At 42.1% G+C, this 21,758-nt stretch overlaps 1 protein-coding gene across 1 annotated transcript in view; it reads right to left on the bottom strand.

Moving 5' to 3' along the window:
* Positions 1-21,758, bottom strand: part of ATP10D (ATPase phospholipid transporting 10D (putative)) — a 63,822-nt gene that overhangs the window by 7,935 nt on the left and 34,129 nt on the right. The window contains exons 10-21 of the mRNA XM_019526407.1: positions 20,352-20,540; positions 14,620-15,241; positions 12,741-12,847; positions 11,908-12,034; positions 10,581-10,765; positions 8,633-8,942; positions 7,913-7,989; positions 7,324-7,449; positions 5,813-6,013; positions 3,177-3,257; positions 2,831-2,935; positions 299-486 (exon numbers count right to left, since the gene is read on the bottom strand). Coding sequence (XP_019381952.1) covers positions 299-486; positions 2,831-2,935; positions 3,177-3,257; positions 5,813-6,013; positions 7,324-7,449; positions 7,913-7,989; positions 8,633-8,942; positions 10,581-10,765; positions 11,908-12,034; positions 12,741-12,847; positions 14,620-15,241; positions 20,352-20,540 — 2,318 coding nt within the window. The remainder of the gene's footprint in view (positions 1-298; positions 487-2,830; positions 2,936-3,176; positions 3,258-5,812; positions 6,014-7,323; positions 7,450-7,912; positions 7,990-8,632; positions 8,943-10,580; positions 10,766-11,907; positions 12,035-12,740; positions 12,848-14,619; positions 15,242-20,351; positions 20,541-21,758) is intronic.

The following is a 21,758-nucleotide window of genomic DNA, read 5'->3' as shown; positions in this document are numbered from 1 at the left end:
GCCGGCAACCCTTCAAGTAGGCAGCTCCCTCTTCTCCCTCCCCCCGGACAAGCTGCCATAGCACCCCAAGGATAGCTGGCTCCTTCTGGGGAGCCATCATTTTCTTTTCAGTAAGCTTTTTTTCCCCCCCCCACGGATTTGGGAATTTCACAGGCACTGGCTGCTTTTTCAGGCAATGCTGGTTTTTGCAAAAACTGTGAAATCACGATTTCAGTAGGTCCTATTTATAAGACCAAAGCCTCAACAAAATTTAAGTTAACTGATACCAGTAACTTGCAACTGTAAAATAACAAAGTACCTGGGCATCAGAGCAATACAAGTAGCAAGGACGCAGATAAGATAAAACACTGGGTCTGTCATGTGTTTCTGCATGATCCAATAGGGATTTGATGGTGGATTGCAGGTTTTGCAGGCTGCTCCAAAAGTCAGTGCAAAGATAAAGTAAAATAAGATGCTACCAACTATAACAGTCACATGTATCCAAGTCTGTAATTTGGAAAAGAAACAGGCAGAAAGAAAAATCAGGTCTAAGTGCTTACAAATAGAGAAGTGTCAATAGGCATACACATCACACCCCCCCCCCACCAGGTCTCCAGTTAGAGATCATAAATTGGTTTGAGAAGATGACAAGCTTGATTTTAACTCAAGTACTCCTAGAGATAACAGTTCATTCCCTCTATAGTTTACAAGTAGCCATGTAATTTAATCCATTTTTAAGCAAAGATTTTTCTTGGAATCATGGAAATTCATGATTCCATGGTTGAAGACTTTAATGCCATGTGCTTCAGATAACAACATTACTCATAGGCATCAGAGATGCCCTTCTCAAACAAGTGGAAATAAAACTTTCACATGATACTACCACTGCATATTTTGCATTAGACGTAGAACAACTGTCTATCATTGTTAGGCTTTTGTGCATGGGGGGGTTGTTTCAATTTTTTTAATTGAATACATTAGTTCCTATGGAAACCATGTTGTCACTGGTTTGACAGCTTGCAGACATCCATACATGCCAAAAAAGGCTATTTATGTAATGTTTTGCTATTCAGAGCATGGAGCCATTCACGCCATCCAGGCTTTGCTAAATAAAGGCTATTTTGTGAGGCCTATCATGCCCCTCTCTACTGAGGAAAAAAGGCTTAGTAACATGCACAAATCTTCAGATCAAAAGCTTTCGAATCAACTTGACATTTCATCTGTTATGAAACAATTTCAGAAACGGTCTGTAGTAAATGCATAGAAAAATAATAAACAATCACTACCCTGCAACTTCCTGTTTGAACAGATTGCTGTTTTCTCCAGTTAGGCCAAACAGGAAAATGTACGTGTTAATAAGGCCACCATTGTTTAGTTTAAGAAATATATGCCATGTAAAGATGTAAAACTGATCTGGTTTAACCCACACACTATCCTATAGCAAAGGCTGATTTAATTAAAAACTACAATGACAGTTCTCCAGCATAATGGTTTTTTTATTCTAGCAGGGAAAGATACCTTTGAATTGTTCAGCTTGGCTACACAACAGGCTATCAGTTCCCTGCACTTAAAATGAACAATCTACTTTTGTTGTCTATGGGAAGCAAGGCACTGGAATTTGTAAAGGCAGAGTATATCAATGGTTTGTTATTTCCTTTTGGAAAACTTAAGCTGAGAGCACAAAGGCAAAAGAAGTTATAATGTCTGGTTCTCCATGTTTATGTACAGGTTTTGAGCAAGACCTTGCTAACTTTCGCAGTGTGAATACTGTACTTTCTTGTATACAACATGCACTTCTTTCCACAAAAATAGCTCTTCCCCTGCTCTTGCCCTTCCTCCCCACCAAGCCATGCTGCATGTTTTAAGGGAGGAAACACTTTTCTTTGCTGAAAAAGAAGCACTCCTGGGGACACTGTGCATGTCATACAGCTGCTAAGACAGCTGCCACTTCTATCTGCTCAGCAAGCTGAAGGGACAGAATTTTGTGTTTACTCTCTCACAGCCATAACTATTGGCTTAGCACAATAGCTTATGCCTGAAGCAGCAAGTAAGATGTTGTTAGTATCACAATGAAGCTTGCAATGCAGAAACAATGCTTTATTTGCAGGAATTTATATAAAGAACTGCTCACAGTAAAGAACTAACAGTCTTGCTATAGCCCTTTGCAAGGGTCTAGGGCCTAACCTTGTGTTAAATAGACTAAGTCCTCCTAGAAACATAAAGGGTGCCTATACATGTGCAGTGAGGCTACTTTGAAGCACTGTAATTACAGTGTGTCAGAGCAGACTCAATTAATTAAGTCTGCTGCAGCATAGTAATTACTGCACTCCAGCAGACTCCAATGTCATGTGTATCAGTGTCCCCACCCTAAAAAATGGTAGCAGGAACACTTTAACTAAAGCTCGTATGATGCCCCCACTCTCCCCCTACTCCCAGAGCACATCTATAAACACGTTTTGTATCCAGGGAGTGTGGCACTGCAGGAGACTGTCTGCCACACTAAGAAGTTCCTGATGCCACACTTCTTGGACACTCTATGTTCCCCAGAGGACTTAATCTATGTCACACAGTCAACCATGACTCTGGAAAACTCTTTTTTTCTATGTTCTGCTTTCCAAAAATAAGATACGTGTGTTATTTGGGATTGTGCTGCACACAAGAAAATATGGTATTCCCATGAGGCCAGAGACAGGAGTACTTGCTACTCACATGGAAAGAATGATCAGTATTTATTGCTTAATAGATTTTTTCTATATCATATATACATTTCTTCCCTTTCCTTAGTTGTACTAAGTACTGAACACCTTCTGGTAAAATTATACCCTTTATAAAGCATGCAAGAAATACTTACCAAAGTCTTACTTTCAATTAGGAGGTGAAGCAATATTATGAAGAGAGCTGCTAAATTTAGAGGGTTTCCAAAAGAAAAGATGTCTATGTCTGAACCACAATAAGCCTGGAAAATAAGAGATGTATGAAGCTGGATATATTCTCTGCATATATCCCTAATATATCATATACTGCATTGTACTAACTGCTGCAACATTGGTTAGTTTTATATACATAATGTTCAAAGCAGTTCCAATAATTATACTCATTTTAAAATGAGTTTGAAACAGGGCAACCAAATTGCTTCTTATTAAAAATAATAGTTAAATTATCAAAATACATAAATATAGTTGAAAATCATTACTTACAAAGTAAGGCACAAAAAAGCAAACCATACTCTGGTAAAAGGCATCCAGCAAGGTGATCCAGAAAGTTAAAGGTGAGTAGGCCTGCAAAGAAAACAAGGAAAGGAGTTGGGGTTCAAGAACAAACTAATCCCCTTAACCATAGCTTGAATTCATTTCTGACCATCTGCTCAGCCAAAAGTTGCTGCAAACTTGAGGGAGGCTGTGAAACGGTTAATGGTGGATTCTGTCTCCTGTTTGCCAACTGAGAGAAAAGTAGGCAGCCACTTTGTAGTACACTGTCTCCAAAAAAAGCCACCTCTAATCCATGACCCTGGAAAAAAAATTCTACATTCTACCTTCCAAAAAACAAGGTGCGTGTCTTATTTATTTATTTTTTTGGGGGGGGGGGGAGTGCAGGGAAGTGATATGTGAGGAAATATGGTGTGCTGTGCTTTTCATTCAGAAATGCCAACCTCCAATGACAGCAAGAGATGAAGTGGGATACCACTTAATAATGATTTCAGTGATAACCCCTTCGAGAGACTATATGGCTTTGCAAAATGTATTTCTAGATTAGCCAAATGATACAAAATATTCTAAGTAAAACACTGAAATATCTGGGAAGGAACTACTTTAAAACAAGGGTGGCCAACCTGTAGCATATATGCCACAAGTAACACAGACAGCCTCTGTGTGTGGCACATGGCAGAGTGGGGAGGAGACAGGCAGTAGTAGCTGACAGGGCAGGAAGCAGAAAGCAGAGCATTAGGTCAGGCATTGGAAGGAGATTGGAGCAGCAGTCATGGAGGCTGCAGGGCTAATTTGTGTTGCACCTTTGTTGGTCCACCCTCCACTGACTTAAAATATGTCCCTATATTGTCCCATACTAAAGCAACTCTTAAGGCTCAATGACAGAAGGCTGCTGGAGCATCATTTGAATCAGGAACAATCAGTCTGAAGATGTTTGCAGCCCTTGTATGTGGGAAAACTGGTGAGCTAATAGTATGCTGAGTGCTCCTGGTTGACGGAAGTGAATCATCATGGCGCTCAGTGACCAGTGGTGTCCCCCAAGGCTCTGCCTTCGACCTGTTCTCTTTAATGTCTTTATCAACGATGTGGATACTGGTGTCAGAAGTGGACTGGCCAAGTTTGCCAATGACACCAAACTTTAGAGTAGAGCGTCCACACCTGAGGATAGGCTGGTGATCCAGGCTGACTTGGATAGGCTCAAAAAGTGAGCATATATAAACCTGAAGACATTCAATGCCGACAAATGTAATGTACTCAACCTTGGGAAAAAAACCCTGCAGCATGCTTATAGACTTGGCAGTGCTACATTCGCTAGCACCATGACCGAAAGAGACTTGGGAGTCGTGATTGACCACAAGATGAACATGAGCCACCAGTGTGATGTTGCAGCTGGCAAAGCAAACCAAACTCTGGCTTGCATCCGCAGATGCTTCTCACGTAAATCTCAGGATGTCATCCTCCCGCTGTACTTGGCCTTGGTGAGACCGCAGCTGGAGTACTGCATCCAATTCTGGGCTCCACAATTCAAGAAGGATGTGGAGAAGCTTGAGAGAGTCCAGAGGAGAGCCACACGCATGATCAGAGGGCAGGAGAATAGGCCTTATGAAGACAGGCTGTGAGCTATGGGACTCTTCAGCCTGGGGAAGTGCAAGCTCAGGGGTGACCTGGTGGCAGCCTGTAAGTACATCAGGGGTGTGCATCAGGATCTGGGGGAATGACTGTTCATCAGAGCACCTCAAGGGATGACAAGGTTCAGCGGTCACAAACTCCTCCAAGACCGTTTTAGTCTGGACATAAGGAAAAACTTCTTTACTGTCCAAGCCCCCAAGGCCTGGAATAGACTGCCTCCAGGTAAAAGCACCTACTGTGGACTCCTTTAAGAAGTATTTGGACGCCTATCTTGCTGGGATCCTTCAGTGCTAGCTGACTTCCTGCCCTTGGGGCAGGGGGCTGGACTCGATGATCTCCCAACATCCCTTCCAGCCCTAATGTCTATGAAATCTATGAAATCATGCTAAGCAAAGCTGCGATCAGGGAGAGGCTGAACAATTTTCCCAATTTTGAATTAAAAATAGTATTTTTTCAGACAAATGTCATTTTTCTCATTTTCATCATAGGAAAATATAAAAAACAGTGTATACAGAGGGACCTGTGAAAGAGCAAATGAAACAGATGAAAGAGAAAAGGGAGCCCAGGATTTATCTGGCTATTCTGTGTAAGGCACAGTAAATTCTAATCACGTTCTCATACCATGCTTATTACCAGGGCCACCCAAATTATTAGAAACTTAAGCCCTGTAGGCAAAACTCCCTTTAAGTATCTGGGTCTTAGTTTCCAGGGACCTTATTGATAGCTGTCTCAATAAATATGAATAAGGTAGAACACATCTGTAACAGATTATTCATCCAGCACACTTCTATCCAGAATTTATCATCTCTTCACTCTACAGGACTAGCATAGTGTAGGAGGTCTGAAAAATAACTTAGCTTTGCCTAGATGGTTCCAGATATGGAAGATGGTTCTGAACTTGTTTGTTTTGACTTAACAAAAACATGAAGCAATGGAAAAAATGGAAAATGCTCATATTCTGTGGGTTTCAACCTGCTTCGGGCGAAGTATTAACATACCATAGAGTTTTGACCAGTCAGATAAAGCTGTGGCAGCTGCATGAGGAGCTCTGCAGAGACATCTTTATCCAGAATGCCATAAATGATGGGTGGCACAGAAGTGAAGAGGAGGTTGAAGAAAATTAAAATCCAATAGTCAGTCATTGATGTTCCGGAAAACCCACAGAAGAATTGGTACCAGAACAGTAGGTTCACGTAGGCCTGAAAGTTCAAAGACATCAAATAAATAAATATGTAAGATAAAACCCACAGCAGCCAAGGATTTTGTTGGTCAAAAATGACACATCTCATCCATGGACTGTTTTAGAATTAAACATAGTTGCTCTTCAAATACTTGCTAGCACTGTTCTGTCAAAATAATCTCATTTGTAAATGTCTGAATGTTTCAAAACCTGTCATCCACATGCATAACTCACTAAAATATTCACCTCATTACCACCTGCTGGTAATGCCTGCAAAGTAACACATACACTGTTTAATTGATTTTAAGTGCAACTGGAGCCCTGAACTCAACTCATAGCAGATGTACAGGCTCTCTTGATGAAACTTGAAAACCGAATCACTTGATGTCCACAACTTTTTTCAAGTGCTCTGAATGTACTGTATTTACTCAAATCTAAGATGACCCTGAATTTAAGATAACCCCCCACCCATTAATTAGATTCTATACATGGAAAATCTATATCTTTATTATAATTTTCTGTGTATAGAAACTAACTTAAATTTATCCCCCCACTACTGTGGGCAGTTGGGGGACAGACAATGAGGGAGGCAGTGGAGGAGCACACAGTAGGGCAGGCGGTAGTGAGGCAGTAATGAGGCAGGCAGTGCGGGGGCCTTGGGAAGGCAGTAAGGGAGAAGTAAGGGTGGAGGGAGCAGTGGGAAACAGGCAGTAAGGGGACAAATGGTAGGGGCAAGCAGTGTGGAGGCTGTGGGGCAAGTAGGGGGGGAGGCATTCAGCTTTCCCCCTGCCGCCTATACCCCACAGCTTCAGGCCCTGACCCCCTCCTTCTTTCCCTCTCCATGCCACTTCTGTCCTCCACAGCCTTGGGTCCCCAACCCCTTGTCTCCTCTCCCTTGAAGTCTCACTACTGCTACAGGACCAGGCTGGGACCATGCTCAAGCCCCAGGCTACAGTGGGGATGGATTCTGTCAGCGCCAGAACCAATGTGGTGGGTACAGGGGGAAGAGTGGGAGGATGGGAGAAGCAGTGTAGGCAGGAGATGGGGTAGTGGGGGCCTGAGGCTGTGGGGGAGGTGTAGTGGGGTTGGTGCTGACTCAGTGCTGGGGCCAGAGCTGGAACTGGAGCAGCTGCCTAACCCCATGCCACCTCATACTTGATTCTAAGATGAGGGGCTCTGTTCCGTATGTTAAGTGGGGGGGGGGGAGGAGGAGGGGGCACCTTGTCTTTTACTCGAGTAAATATGGCATCAACAATTAAAACCAAGCAAGAATAGTTGTATCCTTTCATACTCAAAGTATCTTTTCCCTTATATACCCAAGCCACTTACCACATTCTTGTAGAAAAAGTAAAGGATCATGTTGGCCAGCCTGGTGTAGCACCAGTGACCGTGGACAAGCAACAGCTTCCTGAGGTGCTTGAATTGGGAAATTGCAAAATCGCTTGCCATTACAGCCTGCAAAACACACACAGAAAAGAAGGAGCTCCTGAATGTGTGGCACATCAGATACAAAGAGTATCAAATGCAGGCACGTAAGGGGCAGTGGGGCATTTTATGCTATAGTACTGCACTCCCTTACCCAATTCTCCGTTTGGATATGAGCGTCTTTGTGCTACTCAAACATCTTATGTGCAAGAGCCTACATTTTGCCTTTACTTAAGCTCACATAATTCCACTGAAACCATTTAAATTTAGACTGTTGTGTCCTCCAGAAAGTGAGTAACAGACTTCCTTGCTCAGTGTTCTGAGCCCCTACAGCATTTAGTCTCTGACTGCTTCTGGAGGAGCATTCATGCCTGGGAGTGAGCTCAAACTAGTTCCCCTATGTACTGATGTATTGTGTAAGCCTCAAGGGTGAACTGTGAATGTATTCAAAATTGAGTCTGAAGTCATTTGCAGCTGTTTTTGTGTATGCTACCTGCATGCCTTCTTGGCCAGAGACTCCTACTCCAGTATCAGCCGTTTGGATCATACTGACATCATTGGCACCATCACCTTCCAAGGGAAAAATTCAAGAGGAAAACTGTCTTATTTTCAATGCAGTATTGAAACAACTGTGTTGGCTATTGCCTTGTATGTGGAAGTAGTGAAAAAATATAAATATGCCAGAAAACTGTACAGAATATAGAGGAGTATCATTATAATCAATAGTGTAGCCTATAAAAGCACTGTCCAACTGCATAATAGTTGTAACATTTTTCAGAAACTAACTGATACACTGGAACAGAAAAACAGTGAGGTTTTTTTAAATGCTAGTCAGATACAAGAGAGTTTGGATCTTTTCCCACTTCTCCTGCAGAACAATATGGGATTTGTACTGGAGAATGGCATAAAAACTCCTTAACAAAAAAATAAACCAAAAAGGTGCAAGGCTAAACATTACTCTCTCTGTGTTCTTGTGAGCAAAGGATGAAGAGTTTGCCAGTAACTAATTCAAGGGCCAAACATTTGGCAGAAAGAATGGGTGCAATGCCATTAACTAAATGGACTTATATCAGCTTATGCAGAGAGAATCTGGTCTCACATGAGGATAAGCCAGAGCAACATAAGTACACAACAGAACGTTGAAGGTGAACAATTTGGATTATATTGTTCAGTGGAGCAGAGATAACTTTGTGTGAAGGGAGATGATACTCACCAACAGCTAATGTCATCACTTTCAGATTGTTTCGCACGAGTCTGACCACTTCACTTTTTTGTAGGGGTGTCACTCGACAACAGACAACAGCTCGACACTTTCCTGTGAGCTCCAGGAAAATATTCTGCAGACTCTCATGCAGTGTGTATTCCAAAGTCTTTCCGTCAATTACTAGGCCAGCACTGAACTCTGCAGTTGGAGTGGAGGTTCCTGAAGATGCACTTGCAAGTTTGGGACAGTGATTGTTTTTGGCATCAATGCTTTTTTGAATAGCTTCTAAAATACTGTTCATCAACAATGTGCAGGCATCCTAGGCAAAGGCATAGAGAAAGGCAGTCAGGCTAATATAACTAGAAACCAGGTCCACTCCCAGTTTATAAATTACACTTGCAAAAGGCCACAAACTGCACATATTAGTAATTTCTTTTACTATGACTGGACTTTATGTGTGTGGAGGTGACCTGAATTCATCTTCTCCTATTTTTTTAAAATACGTTGGATATGGTGTGCTGTTTGTGGTAAGGGTCTGTTACTTAACCTTGTAAAAGCATGGCTTGACATAGATTCTGTTCTGTGAAGAGGAAAAGCAATGAAGTACACTGGAACAAGTCAATGAAAACATGAGAATCATAATAAGGATTAGGTAATATAAATAAGGCTCAATTATGACTTGTTTGTTTTCTCAGTGTGTTTAATCTGGAAAGGGAGAAGCTCATGGATACATTTCAGATCCAGGATACTGGTCACAGTGAGGGGTTCCAAAAGAATTGGCCTTGTGCCATTTTTGTGCTACTTTACATTTTATTAAAAAAACAGTCTTTCTGTCAGAAAGGGAGTTCTGCCTGCTTCCATTTTTACCAAGAAACCAGAGTGTCAGGTCCTGTCTGCCCTTGCCCTGCTAGGAGACTTGAGAGCCAGTTTCCTGTGAGGGCTAACGCTTTAACTAAGGCAAAAATGTGATTCCTTTCTACCCATTATCCACATTGTTATTTAACCACACAAAGCAGAAAAGTGCTAAAAATAAATATCAAACATGTTCCACAAAATCTGACCAAACCCCCTTCCACCATAAATTGGTTGTTACAGTAACTATCTATTTAGTGCAGAGAGACTTCCAGGGTAGAGACAACCTGATTTTCTGCTGTAAAATACAAGTAAGAGAAAAAGCAAGATTTTAAAAACAATCTTTCCTAACTTCATTAAAAATCTTTCTGCATAAAATTCCTTCCCAGCCTCTGCCCACACATGCTTTGCAGGTCACCTTTACCTACCACAGTTGGCATTTAAAAAAAAATCCTTTTTAATAGCTAACAGAGACTCAAAACCCAGACAGCTATATACATCCACCAGAGGGCACAATTATCAAGGAAGATTAACCCTGATTCCTACTGCAGCTGCATTTTTAAGCTGTTTTATTTACCAAACCACTGACATATCTTTTAAAGGGGGGAGGGAGGAGATTTTTCTCCATTAAAATTGTAAGTGGATTAATTCTATGAAAAAACTGTGTGCAATATTCCTTAATGAGATTATTCCTTGCACATTAATGCTAATCAAGTGGGGCTGAAGGAAGATATGACACAAAGCAGGGGAAAAATTACATTCAGTACAATTTCCATGACAATAATTTTAGTCTGGTGTTTATAATATTAATATGCTTTAACTTCTAGCTTTCGCCAAGCTTTTATAAATAGGTAAAGTATGTCAACTTTTTACCCTAATGCCAAGAGAAACAAGACAATGCCTTCAATTGAAAAAATTAGTAATCCTTTAGGGGTAGTAGTAAGACCTATATTGCTGGAAAACCTATGTAAAATGTTTCCTGTGTGGATGAGAGTCAGTTTTTCAGTTTTCATGTCTTAGAAAATGCTGGGGTGTGAGTGTGTGCATATGTGTTAACAGGGTAGCCTCTCATTTCCGGCAAAAAAATTTCTCATTTTCCACTCACTCTATTTTGTGATTTGAGGGTGAAGACTTTGTCATCTGGTTCCAATAATCTGCAAGCATATGCTATATTGACAGCTGTCTCTTTTTTATCCCCTGTCAGCATCCAGATTTTTATTCCTGCTTTTCGTAACGCTTCTATAGTGTCAGGAACACCCTCCTGCAGGCGATCTTCAATACCCGTGGCACCTATGATACAAAGCAGGTTGATCAAGCCAAATGATTAGAAAGATAGAAGCAAATTAACCTGGAACAAGGAATTAGTTGATAAGCTTGGGAAGGGTGATGATGGGAAACACTAAACTATCTGGTAGCATTTGAATGGAATACGCCAGGATTTCAAGAGGAAAGATTTGGATTTTAACACATGGATGCTGGCTAAAGCAGTATCTGAGCAACAGAAAGAACTGTGCCTCCTCCATACCATTCATTGGAGAAGGTAGGAGGCAAAAATGCCTGTGTTCCTTCTCCTATCAGAAACTGCTATTGTGCCTCACCTATGCAGTGGTTGTAGATGGGGCGGGTCTAGGCAAGGTTTCCAACACCATCATTGCCCCTGCACCATATTGCCTTTAACGCTACAGAAAGCTAAGCAACTACAAGTTCTGGAAATACAAAAACAAGAAGTTTAAAAGTTGGACACAACTATCTTATTTATGGGAAGGAGGAAGAGGCCACTCCTAGTCTGCTTCCTAAAACAGCTGCTTTTCCATTCTTATAATCAGGTATTTAATCTTTTCTTGAAGATCATTTGTGTATAGTTGCCTGGAGTCATTAAGCTTTCTACAGCCCTTTGGACATTTTTCTCCCTCCCCCTTTGAATGCATCTATACTGGAGTTTTTTCCCCAATTAATCCATAGCTGAACTAGCATGCTAGCATAGAACTGTGGCTGCCATGTACTACCAAACTGTCTAGTGATACAAACTGTGCCTCTGTGGCTACTATACCAGCACTGCAACAGTGATTGAGTGCTAAGGTAGAGAGGACGTCTGTGCAACACAGCAAGTGTTTTTGCATGCAAATTCATGATGCATTGCAACCTTCTAGTATGTGCATAATTTTGCTGCCAATACCCAAGTGCTCTGGTCTATTCCGAGGTAGAAAGATGTCATATAGGCTTCATCTCAAGCACACTACAAATATCAGAAAGGCTAGACATATTCTCAAGGGAATCTGTAGTAAGCCCTATAGTTACCAAAGAGATTTAGGGTAATTCAACAGTAAGCAATAAATCTTATATAAATAGAAAGACCCCTAAGTACATGCACCTTAAAAGCAAATTCAGTTTAGCATAGCAAAGCATAAGTGGGGTAGGCATTTTCTACCTACCAAGGAGTGTTAATTTGGTCTCCAACCTTGTGGCAGATTCAAGCAGAAGCTCTTCCCTGTTGTCAATACTGGTTTCTGCTAAAAAATGGCTATTTAACCATTCTGCATACTCTTCATCACTCATCACCTATGCAGAGAAACAAAACACATAGTGTTCAACATCTTGGCTCTAATTAATTCTAGAATGTCACAAAGTCCAGAGATTTTCTTTCTGTTTCACTGTCATGTCATAGCTAGACTGTTTGGGCAGTACTGAACACAAAGAAAAATGCACCTTAAAATCTCGTCCAGAGTCACACCCAAACCGCAGATCACTGAACTACATATGCAAAGCTACAAAACTTGCCTGAGATTGTTTGAATTCTAAGTCTGACTAAAATCTTAAACCAGAAAAAATGATGTATGTTTTGGGGTACAGCTGGAGTGTTGCTGCTTTGCCACAGTGGTCCAGGAAATATATGAGGCAAGGATTTTTTGTGATATCTTTTATTAGACGAATTGTACAGTTAGTCTAATAAAATATATGTTTGTGAGCATTTTCCCAACTCTACTAAGTCCCCACATGCCTTACACAGAAACCCAAGCTAATTATTTGTTCATTACAATTTCTGAGCCCTGCTTAATTGTCCTTTTTCAATGACACCCACTAGTGGTTATGCAGCAATACAGGTTAACTTACTGATATCTCCTGAAATCAACCTACATTAAACTAAAATTCTAGTTCTGATGTGCATGTACTTGTTTAGAAGTAATGGTGCCAGTCTCCTAGCTAACACTCCTAATCCAGATAATTACATCATTTCATGAACAATAAATCTATTAAAAAAGATTACCCTCTTAGCTATACACAACGTGCGCAGTCCTCTTCTGGCATAATCATCTAAATGTTTCTGAGTTCTTGCCTTAATTTTCTTTTGTTTTATTTTAGAACTATGAACATCTAAAAACATCCAAAACATAACAAAATAAGTAAAAACACAGTTTGTTGACACACACTTGTTAGCATTATTTCACAGCAGCAGAGCTAAAGCAAAGTTAAAAAAATGAATAAATTTGACTTCAATGTTAACAAATATTTGCACAGGATTATTCAGGTTGAATGTTTAGAGAATGTCAGAATGTGCAAGCCTGTCAGAGGTTAGCAAAGAGGGGATACTCTAGCATCACAGTTGGCAAAAAATGTAAGGGAAGGATTTTCATAGGAACTCAGTATTGCATTAACTCATCTGCCACTGAAATGAATGGCAAACTCCCCTCATTTCAATGGGAGAGGAGTTAAGCTACACTGTACACTTTTAAAAAAAAACAAACCTTAGTTTTCCAAACTAGATATGACAGAAAACTTCCCTTGATTTAAATCCAATTTAAATCCAAATGAGATATGTACTATTCATGTATAGACATGATGATGTTGTGTTGTCTTACTCTTATTGACCCTCAGTAAAAATGGTGTTTTCCATACTGCATAGATTAACCGCTACAGTGGTAACTATTATGCCACTGTTCTACAGAAGCCAGGGTTTCCTGTTGGCACAAAAATGTGCTGCAGAACTCTGCAGCCAGAATACAGATGTGCTTAGTACCAGAGGGGAGGACAAGATCTGTTTTTACACAGAGTTGATGTGAAAGGTCAGGGCTGTCCAAACAGTAGTCCACAAGGGGTTAAGTTACAGCCTCCAGGCTCCTACCCAGCCACCAGTCCCTCCTGTTTTCCTGCCTGCAACAGCATCTTGAGTCTTCGGGCTCCTCCTCCATTCTCATGCTTTTGCTTTCTAAGCACTTTTCAGAGGGCAGGGTGGTGTGATACAGCAGGGCATGGCACAGGGAGCTGAGGGTGAGCTCAGGGCTGAGTGGGCATACAGGGCAGCAGTGGTGGGATGTGTGATGCAGAGTTGTGGGGGCACCCACATAGTGTGCAGCACAAGGGTCCCAGCTGCTTAGAAGTTAGACAGCCCTGCAACAGGTGACAGCATTCAATATTACAGTTTCTCTATGTGAAGTAAGACTGATTCATACAGATAAAGACCAGGGAGTGTCTAACTCTAAACAAATTTAAATAACTAAAAATAAAGTGTGTTAGTATCATACTAACGGGTCCAAATTCAGCAAAGCCTTTAAGCAGGTACCTTAACATTATGCATGTGCAAAATCCTACTGGGGGCATCTACATGTGATGCTATGTCACCATAGCAACAAGCTACGGCAATGTAGCTCATTACTACAGTAACATAGTGTCAGCAGGCACAAACTGTGATGCCAATGCTACATTACTGTAATGATGAGCTATGGTGATGTAGCAGCTAAAAATAACCATGTGCCACTGGGACAGCACAGTAATGGCTGTTACTAGGCCTTCATTTAGTACTTCCTAAAGCAAGTACTAAATGATAGTGGAGAAACAACTGTGCCGTGGGGGGCATGTGCAGACACTTCCACTGGCTCCAGTGTATCTATACAGGTTCTTAAAGTTAGGTACCTCTTGGATATTTTATTGCATGGAGGACTTGATCCCTGACTTCTCTATATTTCTCAGCTGTATCAGCTGTCCATCACACAGGAAGAGGTGAACTCTTAATTGAGGCAGCTCTGTTTATTAACTTATTTTATAAATCACTCAAAGCTTTTTATCCAATTACATTATTGCAATATGAAAGAAAAAACAAAGGCTAATAAAGACCAGACTAACAAGAACTACCAATGTTCTGCAGATACCTGTTGGGATGCTGCACAAGTCCATGATGACTGAGTCTGCTCCTTTTGTGTATATCACCACTTTGTTGGAGAGAGGATGTCTAACAACTACAGACATTCTTTTTCGCACTGAATCAAAAGGCAGAATGTGCAAAAGTTGAAATGTTAAAGAGCCTAAAGCACCCAGATCCACAGTAACTTGATCAGGAGTCCTTGTCTGTAAAGTGCATTTGTAAGCTCTGGCAGCATAAACCATTGCAGCTTCATCTGGGCTTTCAGCCTCGTAGCGGAGCATAGTTATAGGACATTGTTCAAGATATGGTTCAGGATCACAGGTTTTGCTGCCTGCAGCTACATCTACTGAATCTTGTTCTCCAGGGGGAGGTACTTTGGGGCTTTGCTGCCTATCAGCAGTCTGGGGTACGTTAGCCATTTGGGTAACCCCCTCAGCAGCAGGTGAAGCCAGCTTCACTCTGAAAATAGAAAGTTTGCCCACAAAAGTATTAGAGCTCTCGGGGAAGGAGGATTCTTTTGCACTTGGAAGTGGTGATGAGCTTAGTCTTCGGACGGATAATCTCTGGAACATCTGTTTTATTTCCTCAAGGGATTTAATAGGAATTCTACCTAAGGGAGCAAGTCTCATCTGCAATAAAAGAAAGTTTTTAAAAAATCAGTGAAAGCAGAGATAGGCTAAATCTACTTCATAAAGCAACAGATATTTTATGTCAATAAGGAGTAGTTGAGTTCTTTCCTGAAGAAATAGCCTATTTAAACTTTAAAGCTGGGAGGGGTTACATTTAAATTATTTAGCAACAGTTACTCAATTGTATTCAGTATTATTTAGCAAATTTAGTATAACTTATTACTGAATAAGTAAGTTTGGTCAGCCCAGAGCTACTTATATTTAAAGAACATCAACTGTAAAATTGTGCAGCATGTAAAATTACATGCTTTCCAATTTTAATATATAGTTGTGATGTACTACTAGTAGTTAGGATTAATAACAAAACAATGAGGAAGATATATTTTGTATCTTTTATAAAGTCAAAGCAAATAGGCTTCTGTGCTTTTCTGCTAGTTTCAAGGATGCCTTTGAGGGCTAACCTGTTCCACAAAAAGTGACAAGCAGCTAAAATTAACTTAAGGATACATAGATTTATACACTTGGCACACTCCCCTTCTTACTTCCTCTCCACCCTCCTCCATGAAAAACAAGATATCACATGGTGCTTGAGCTATTATCTTGGTTTACTAGACTCTGATTAGAAACGTAAATAGCATATGCATGCTTATCTAGGTATGCTGTTAATAATTTCTAGGTACTAGCAAGCAGTTTAGAATAAAGACTTGTCAAAGAAATGAGTTTCTAGAAAGCTCATTCTCCTTTGTTGCTGTGAAGGGAAATGGCAGGGGGAGTGCAAAACTAGCGTCATTTCTGTCCTCACTTGCATCCAACTCATTATCATCCATTGGATTACATAGGTGGTTAAAACAGGGCTCAGTATGGAGTCCCTTTGCAGGCTCAGTGCAATGCAGGGTAAGGAAAAGAAACCTAATGAGTCTCTGATAAGCACTAATATTCAAGGAATTCCTTCATGTAAATGTATCTTGCACAGCAGAAATCCAATACTGATCTCAGTAAAATTGCAGGCAATCCCTAAATCATTAACCCAATACAGTTTATCACTGCATCCTCCAGAGAAAGGAGAAGGTTTATGTCCCTCTTTCTATCAGATGTATAGAAAAGAAGGAAATATTTTATTCTCTCAATACATTTCTCTGTTGCATTTTTGCTTGATCACACTGTCTCCCATGCTGTTGCTAGAGCTCTAGTAGGAGGATCAGAGAACGGGGCAAAAGGTTTCATCAGTGCTGACAATTATCAGCCTATAACGATCTATTTGTCCAGGCAAACTGAGCATTTGTGAACATAAATTAAACTAAGCCTGCTGGGGGATGGGAGGAATACCGTCACTGCTGGCCCCCTGAGCAACCCCTGCAGAGCCAGCAGGCCAAGGCACTTAAGGGAGCCCATCCCCGCCCCAGCTCTGAAATGAGCTGTAGGCAAGGCAAGGGCCCCCGAAGGGAGGCTTGCCTGCCTTTACACAAATGCCAGGAGCTTGGGGAATAAACAGGAGGAACTTGCCCTCCTGCTTAACACAAACAATTACAATGTCATAGGGATAACAGAGACCTGGTGGGACTCCACCCATGACTGGGCCACAGGTATAAATGGCTATACCCTGTACAGGAGGGATCGAGTAGATAGAAGGGGTGGAGGTGTAGCTCTCTATGTTAAGGAAAGCTATACATCCCTGCACACTGACATTGGTGCCCAGGGTGGACAACTGGAGACCCCCTGTGTTAAAATCCATGGGGAACACAGCACAGGGGACACAATGGTGGGAGTCTGCTACAGACCTCCAACCCAGGATCAAGAGCTTGACCAGGAGTTCGCCAGGGAATTGGCTGAGGCCGCATGCTCCCCATGCATGATTGTCATGGAAGACTTCAACTACCCAGACATCTCGTGGGAAGAGCGCTTGGCCAAATCCGAGTGGCCGCAAAGCTTTCTCTCATGTGTGGATGAGCTCTATCTGAGGCAAGAAGTCTACGGGCCAACGAGAGGTAAAGCACTGCTCGACTTGGTACTGGCAACGGGGGACGACCTAATCAGCAACCTAACGATCGAAGGGAAGCTGGGTGACAGTGACCATGAACTGGTCACCTTGACCATCCACCGTAAAGATGGCAAGTCAGTCAGCAATGCATAAGTCCTTGACTTCAGGAAAGCTGACTTTGACAAGCTCAGGAGGCTTCTCAGTGAGGCCCTAAAGGGCCACAACCCAAAGGGGAGGGGAGGTCAGGACGAGTGGCTGCTCCTCAAAGGAGCATCCTGGATGCACAAGCAAAGTCTATTCCATCTAGGAGGAAAGGCAGAAAAAGGGTACAGCAGCCCTCTTGACTCTCCAGGGAACTACCAGATCTCCTGCGTCTAAAAAGAAAGATCTACAAAGGATGGAGGACTGGATCCACCACCAAGGAGGACTACTCTGCTCTGGTCCAGACCTGCAGGGAGCAAACCAGGAAAGCCAAGGCTGCGACGGAACTCCAACTAGCTACAAGTATCAAGGACAATAAAAAGTCCTTTTTTAGATATGTGGGGAACCAGAGGAAAAGCAAGGGCAACACTGGACCCCTGCTAAACCACATGGGACAACTGACAACCAAAGCCCAGGAAAAAGCCAATTTGCTAAATGGGTACTTTGCGTTGGTTTTTCACCAGTCCCATGGGACGCCCCTGCCCATTATGGGACAGGGAGGCCCAGGTGAGGGAGATTCCTTACCCTCCATCAATGCTGACCTCGTGAAGGAACACCTTCAGAGGCTGGATACCTTCAAATCAGCCAGCCCTGACAGTTTACACGCCAGGGTACTGAGTTGGCTAGCATCATAGCTCAGCCCTGGCACAGATCTTTGAGAACTCCTGGTGCTCTGGTGAAGTGCCCAAAGGTTGGAAGAAGTCCAATATGGTACCCATCTTCAAGAAAGGGAGGAAAGTGGATCCGACTAACTACAGGCCCATCAGCCTGACCTCTATCCTGGGGAAGGTCTTAGAAAAGATTATCAAAGAGGCCATTCTTAACAGACTGGCTGATGGCAACATCCTGAGGAATAGCCAGCATGGGTTTGTTGTGGGTAGGTCTTGCTTGACCAATCTTATTTCCTTTTACGACCAGGTGACCTATCACTTGGACAAGGGAGAAGAGACTGATGTTATATACCTTGACTTTAAAAAAAACCTTCGATCTGGTATCCCATGATCACCTCTTAGCAAAACTGGCTAACTGCGGCCTCAACACGATCCGCTGGCTGGGGAATTCGCTCTGTAGTAGGACCTAGAGGGTGGTGGTTGACGGAAGTCAATCGTCATGGTGTGCTGTGACCAAGGCTCTGTCCTAGAACCTATACTATTTAACATATTCATTAATGATGTGGACATTGGTGTCAGAAGCGGAATGGCTAAGTTTGCCGACGACACCAAACTCTGGGGTAAAGCATCCACACCTGAGGACAGGAGGGTGATCCAGGCAGACCTTGACAGGCTCAGGAAATGGGCGGACAAGAACTTGATGGTGTTTAACACCGAAAAATGCAAGGATCTCCACCTTGGGAAGAAAAACCTGCAGGATGCTTATAGGCTCGGCAGCGCTACGCTGGCTAGTGCTACAGACGAAAGGGACTTGGGGGTCATGATTGACCACAAGATGAACATGAGCCCTCAGTGTGATGCTGCAGCTAGTAAAGCAAGCAAAATTCTTGCTTGCCTCCATAGATGTTTCTCAAGCAAATCCCAGGACATCATTCTCCCATTGTACTTGGCCTTGGTGAGGCCGCAGCTGGAGTACTGCGTCCAATTTTGGGCTCCACAATTCAAAAAGGATGTGGAGAAGCTTGAGAGAGTCCAGAGGAGAGCCACATGCATGATCAGAGGTCAGGAAAACAGACCTTATGATGAGAGGCTGAGAGCTATGGGACTCTTCAGCCTGGAGAAGCGCAGGCTCAGGGGTGACCTGGTGGCCACCTATAAGTTTATCGGGGTGCTCACCAGGATCTGGGGTAATGTCTGTTCACCAGAGCGCCCCAAGTGATGACAAGGTCGAACAGTCACAAACTCCTCCATGACTGTTTCAGGCTGGACACAAGGAAGAATTTCTTTACTGTCCGAGCTCCCAAGGTTTGGAATAGACTGCAGCTGGAGGTGGTTCAAGCACCCACTTTGAATGCCTTCAAGAGACATTTGGATGTTTATCTTGCTGGGATCCTATGATCCCTGCTGGCTTCCTGCCCCTGGGGCAGGGGGCTGGACTCTATGATCTTCTGAGGTCCCTTCCAGCTCTAGTGTCCATGAAATCTATAAAGAGCAAACTATGTATTTAGCTGGCCAGTTCTAACACTAAAATCCAAGCTGTATAAACAATGGGAGTAATCACCGAAACGTCGCAATTTAGCAGGAGAAATAAGGTTCTTATAAGTAACATTTATTTAGAGTAATCACTAGGCTCAATCATGGTTCAAATGGTTTTATAGGAAGTTCAAATGTGGTCACTCAGAGGCTGTCCTCATTTTAACTTCTTTTTTTTTAAGGATCAATTCTAATCAGATGTATAAAGTGATCATTACTACAGGGAGGATAGCACTACCCATAAAACAGCTGCTGAGCAGCAACAAATCCTAGGTTGTCAAATCTATGTTTTATTATTATTATTACTGTAAAAAAATTGAAAAGCAGGCACTCCCTAACTTTCTTATGATGCTAGGATATAGCTACAGTTTTCTTTGGTGAAGATTTTTCATTCTGGATGAGGTATTAATATTGGGCATTTTAATAGTCACTAGAACATAATAAAAACTGCAAATTCAATTTAGTCTCAGAGCATCTCTCTTGTAAAAGTAACAGACTATTTATATGTGAAAGTCAAATGTATTCAAGACAAGCTTCACTTCACTGGAAACCTTTGCTAGGTTTATATTATGCATTAGCTTGCTGGGCAGTGCAGTTTTAACAATACAGGTGTTCTTTTCCTTCTGGCAAAAGCAGCAAACCAATGAAGGAGAAAATGATCATTTTTAAAAGGCAGTTCTTTTTCTTCACTCCATGGAAAAAGGTACTATAAGGGAGCACAATAACAACTATAAATATGCCTCAACATCCCAAATTTTGGCCACAGAGTAACAGAATTTTTTCTTACCTTTTGACGTGGTTGGTTAGGGGATGAAACTACTACAGTATTACAGATTGCCAGAGCCAGAAAGAAGTCAGTGATATACATTGTCTCCAAAGACTGCTCTCTATCAATTTCTTCTGATTGTTCAAAGGAATGAAAGGAAATGTGATTGAATTTCTCCAAGAGCTGTGTGTCCGGTACCACATCAGTCTCCTGTTTATCAGATTAAAAAAGTGTCTCATTAGCATATGGTCCCAAGGGCCTAATATATTGCTCCTGGAACATTTTCAGTATTCCAAGGTGTTACAGCACTGATGAATGCTATTTAAATGTATGCATCAAGATAGTATGATTGCTGCCCTCACTACTACTGGCACCTTGTGTAGGGAACAGGGAATAAAACTTGCCAAATAAATCTCAGTGACCTCAATTACAGATTATAATTTGAGGGATTAAACGAGTGTAAATAACTTCCTCTATATAGATGCTGAGCACTTCAGAAAAGAAGCAGCATCCTGGCATCCTCAGCATTTTGTGACTGTTAGTCAGGTCTTAAAACAGGATTGAAGTGGGACAGAGCCAAATACTAATCCTCTGCCCAAGGGAGAAATTCATAGCGAAACAGATAAGACAAAATGCAGTGTCACAGAAGCACAGAAAAGTCTAACCTTTGTCTAACCTATAAGCAACACTACAGAGTCAGTTGTGACCCAGTCCTAAGCTACCACAGGTAAAGCAGGAGGGACCATAGTGGTCAATGTCATGCTGCTGCACAGGTTGTTAAAATATGTGCAAGAGATCCAAAAAAGAGGGCTATACTCCCCGTTACAGAGGTAGGCAAAAACTCCCAGCTGGTACCAATCTGATCATGAGTCACAATTTCTTCCTGACCCCAAATATGACAGTTGGTTTGACCACGAGTGGAGGAACAAGACCTAGCCAGGAACCTCTCAGCACACCCCAGTCAAAATCCCCAGCCCTGATTGCAGCCAACACCTAATATTTCTGAGGAAAGTGAAAAATAAGCCCCTGACACATGGAGCAGCAGGCAGGGGAAAAATCCTTCCTGGCCTCATATGGCAACCAGAAAAGCCCAGAAGCATGGGAAATACCCATAGTGGAATATAGGTATTGCTATGCATCCATCATCCCTGGACAAAAGCTTATCCAGCCTCTTCTAGAATAGCTTCAACCTCTTCTAGAATAACTTCAGTGCTGGAGATTCCACAACTTCCCTGGGCACTCTTTTCCATTGCCTCATTGTTCTAACGGCAAAGAAGGTTTTCCTAATACCCAATCTAAACCTGCTTTGCTGGCACTTCAAGCCCCTGGTCCATGTTCTGATAGTGGCAGCACAGCCTTGGGTGCTTGCCACTTTAAGGGCTGGAGCAGGCAGCCACCAGGTGGCTGATTGCAGTGGCCATTTTCAAA

Source organism: Gavialis gangeticus, unplaced genomic scaffold, assembly GCF_001723915.1.
Source record: "Gavialis gangeticus isolate Ggan-Ray unplaced genomic scaffold, GavGan_comp1, whole genome shotgun sequence".
Classification (NCBI taxonomy): Eukaryota; Metazoa; Chordata; order Crocodylia; family Gavialidae; genus Gavialis; species Gavialis gangeticus.
The sequence above is the reverse complement of the archived record's forward strand: the minus strand, read 5'-3'. Positions and strand labels throughout refer to the sequence as shown.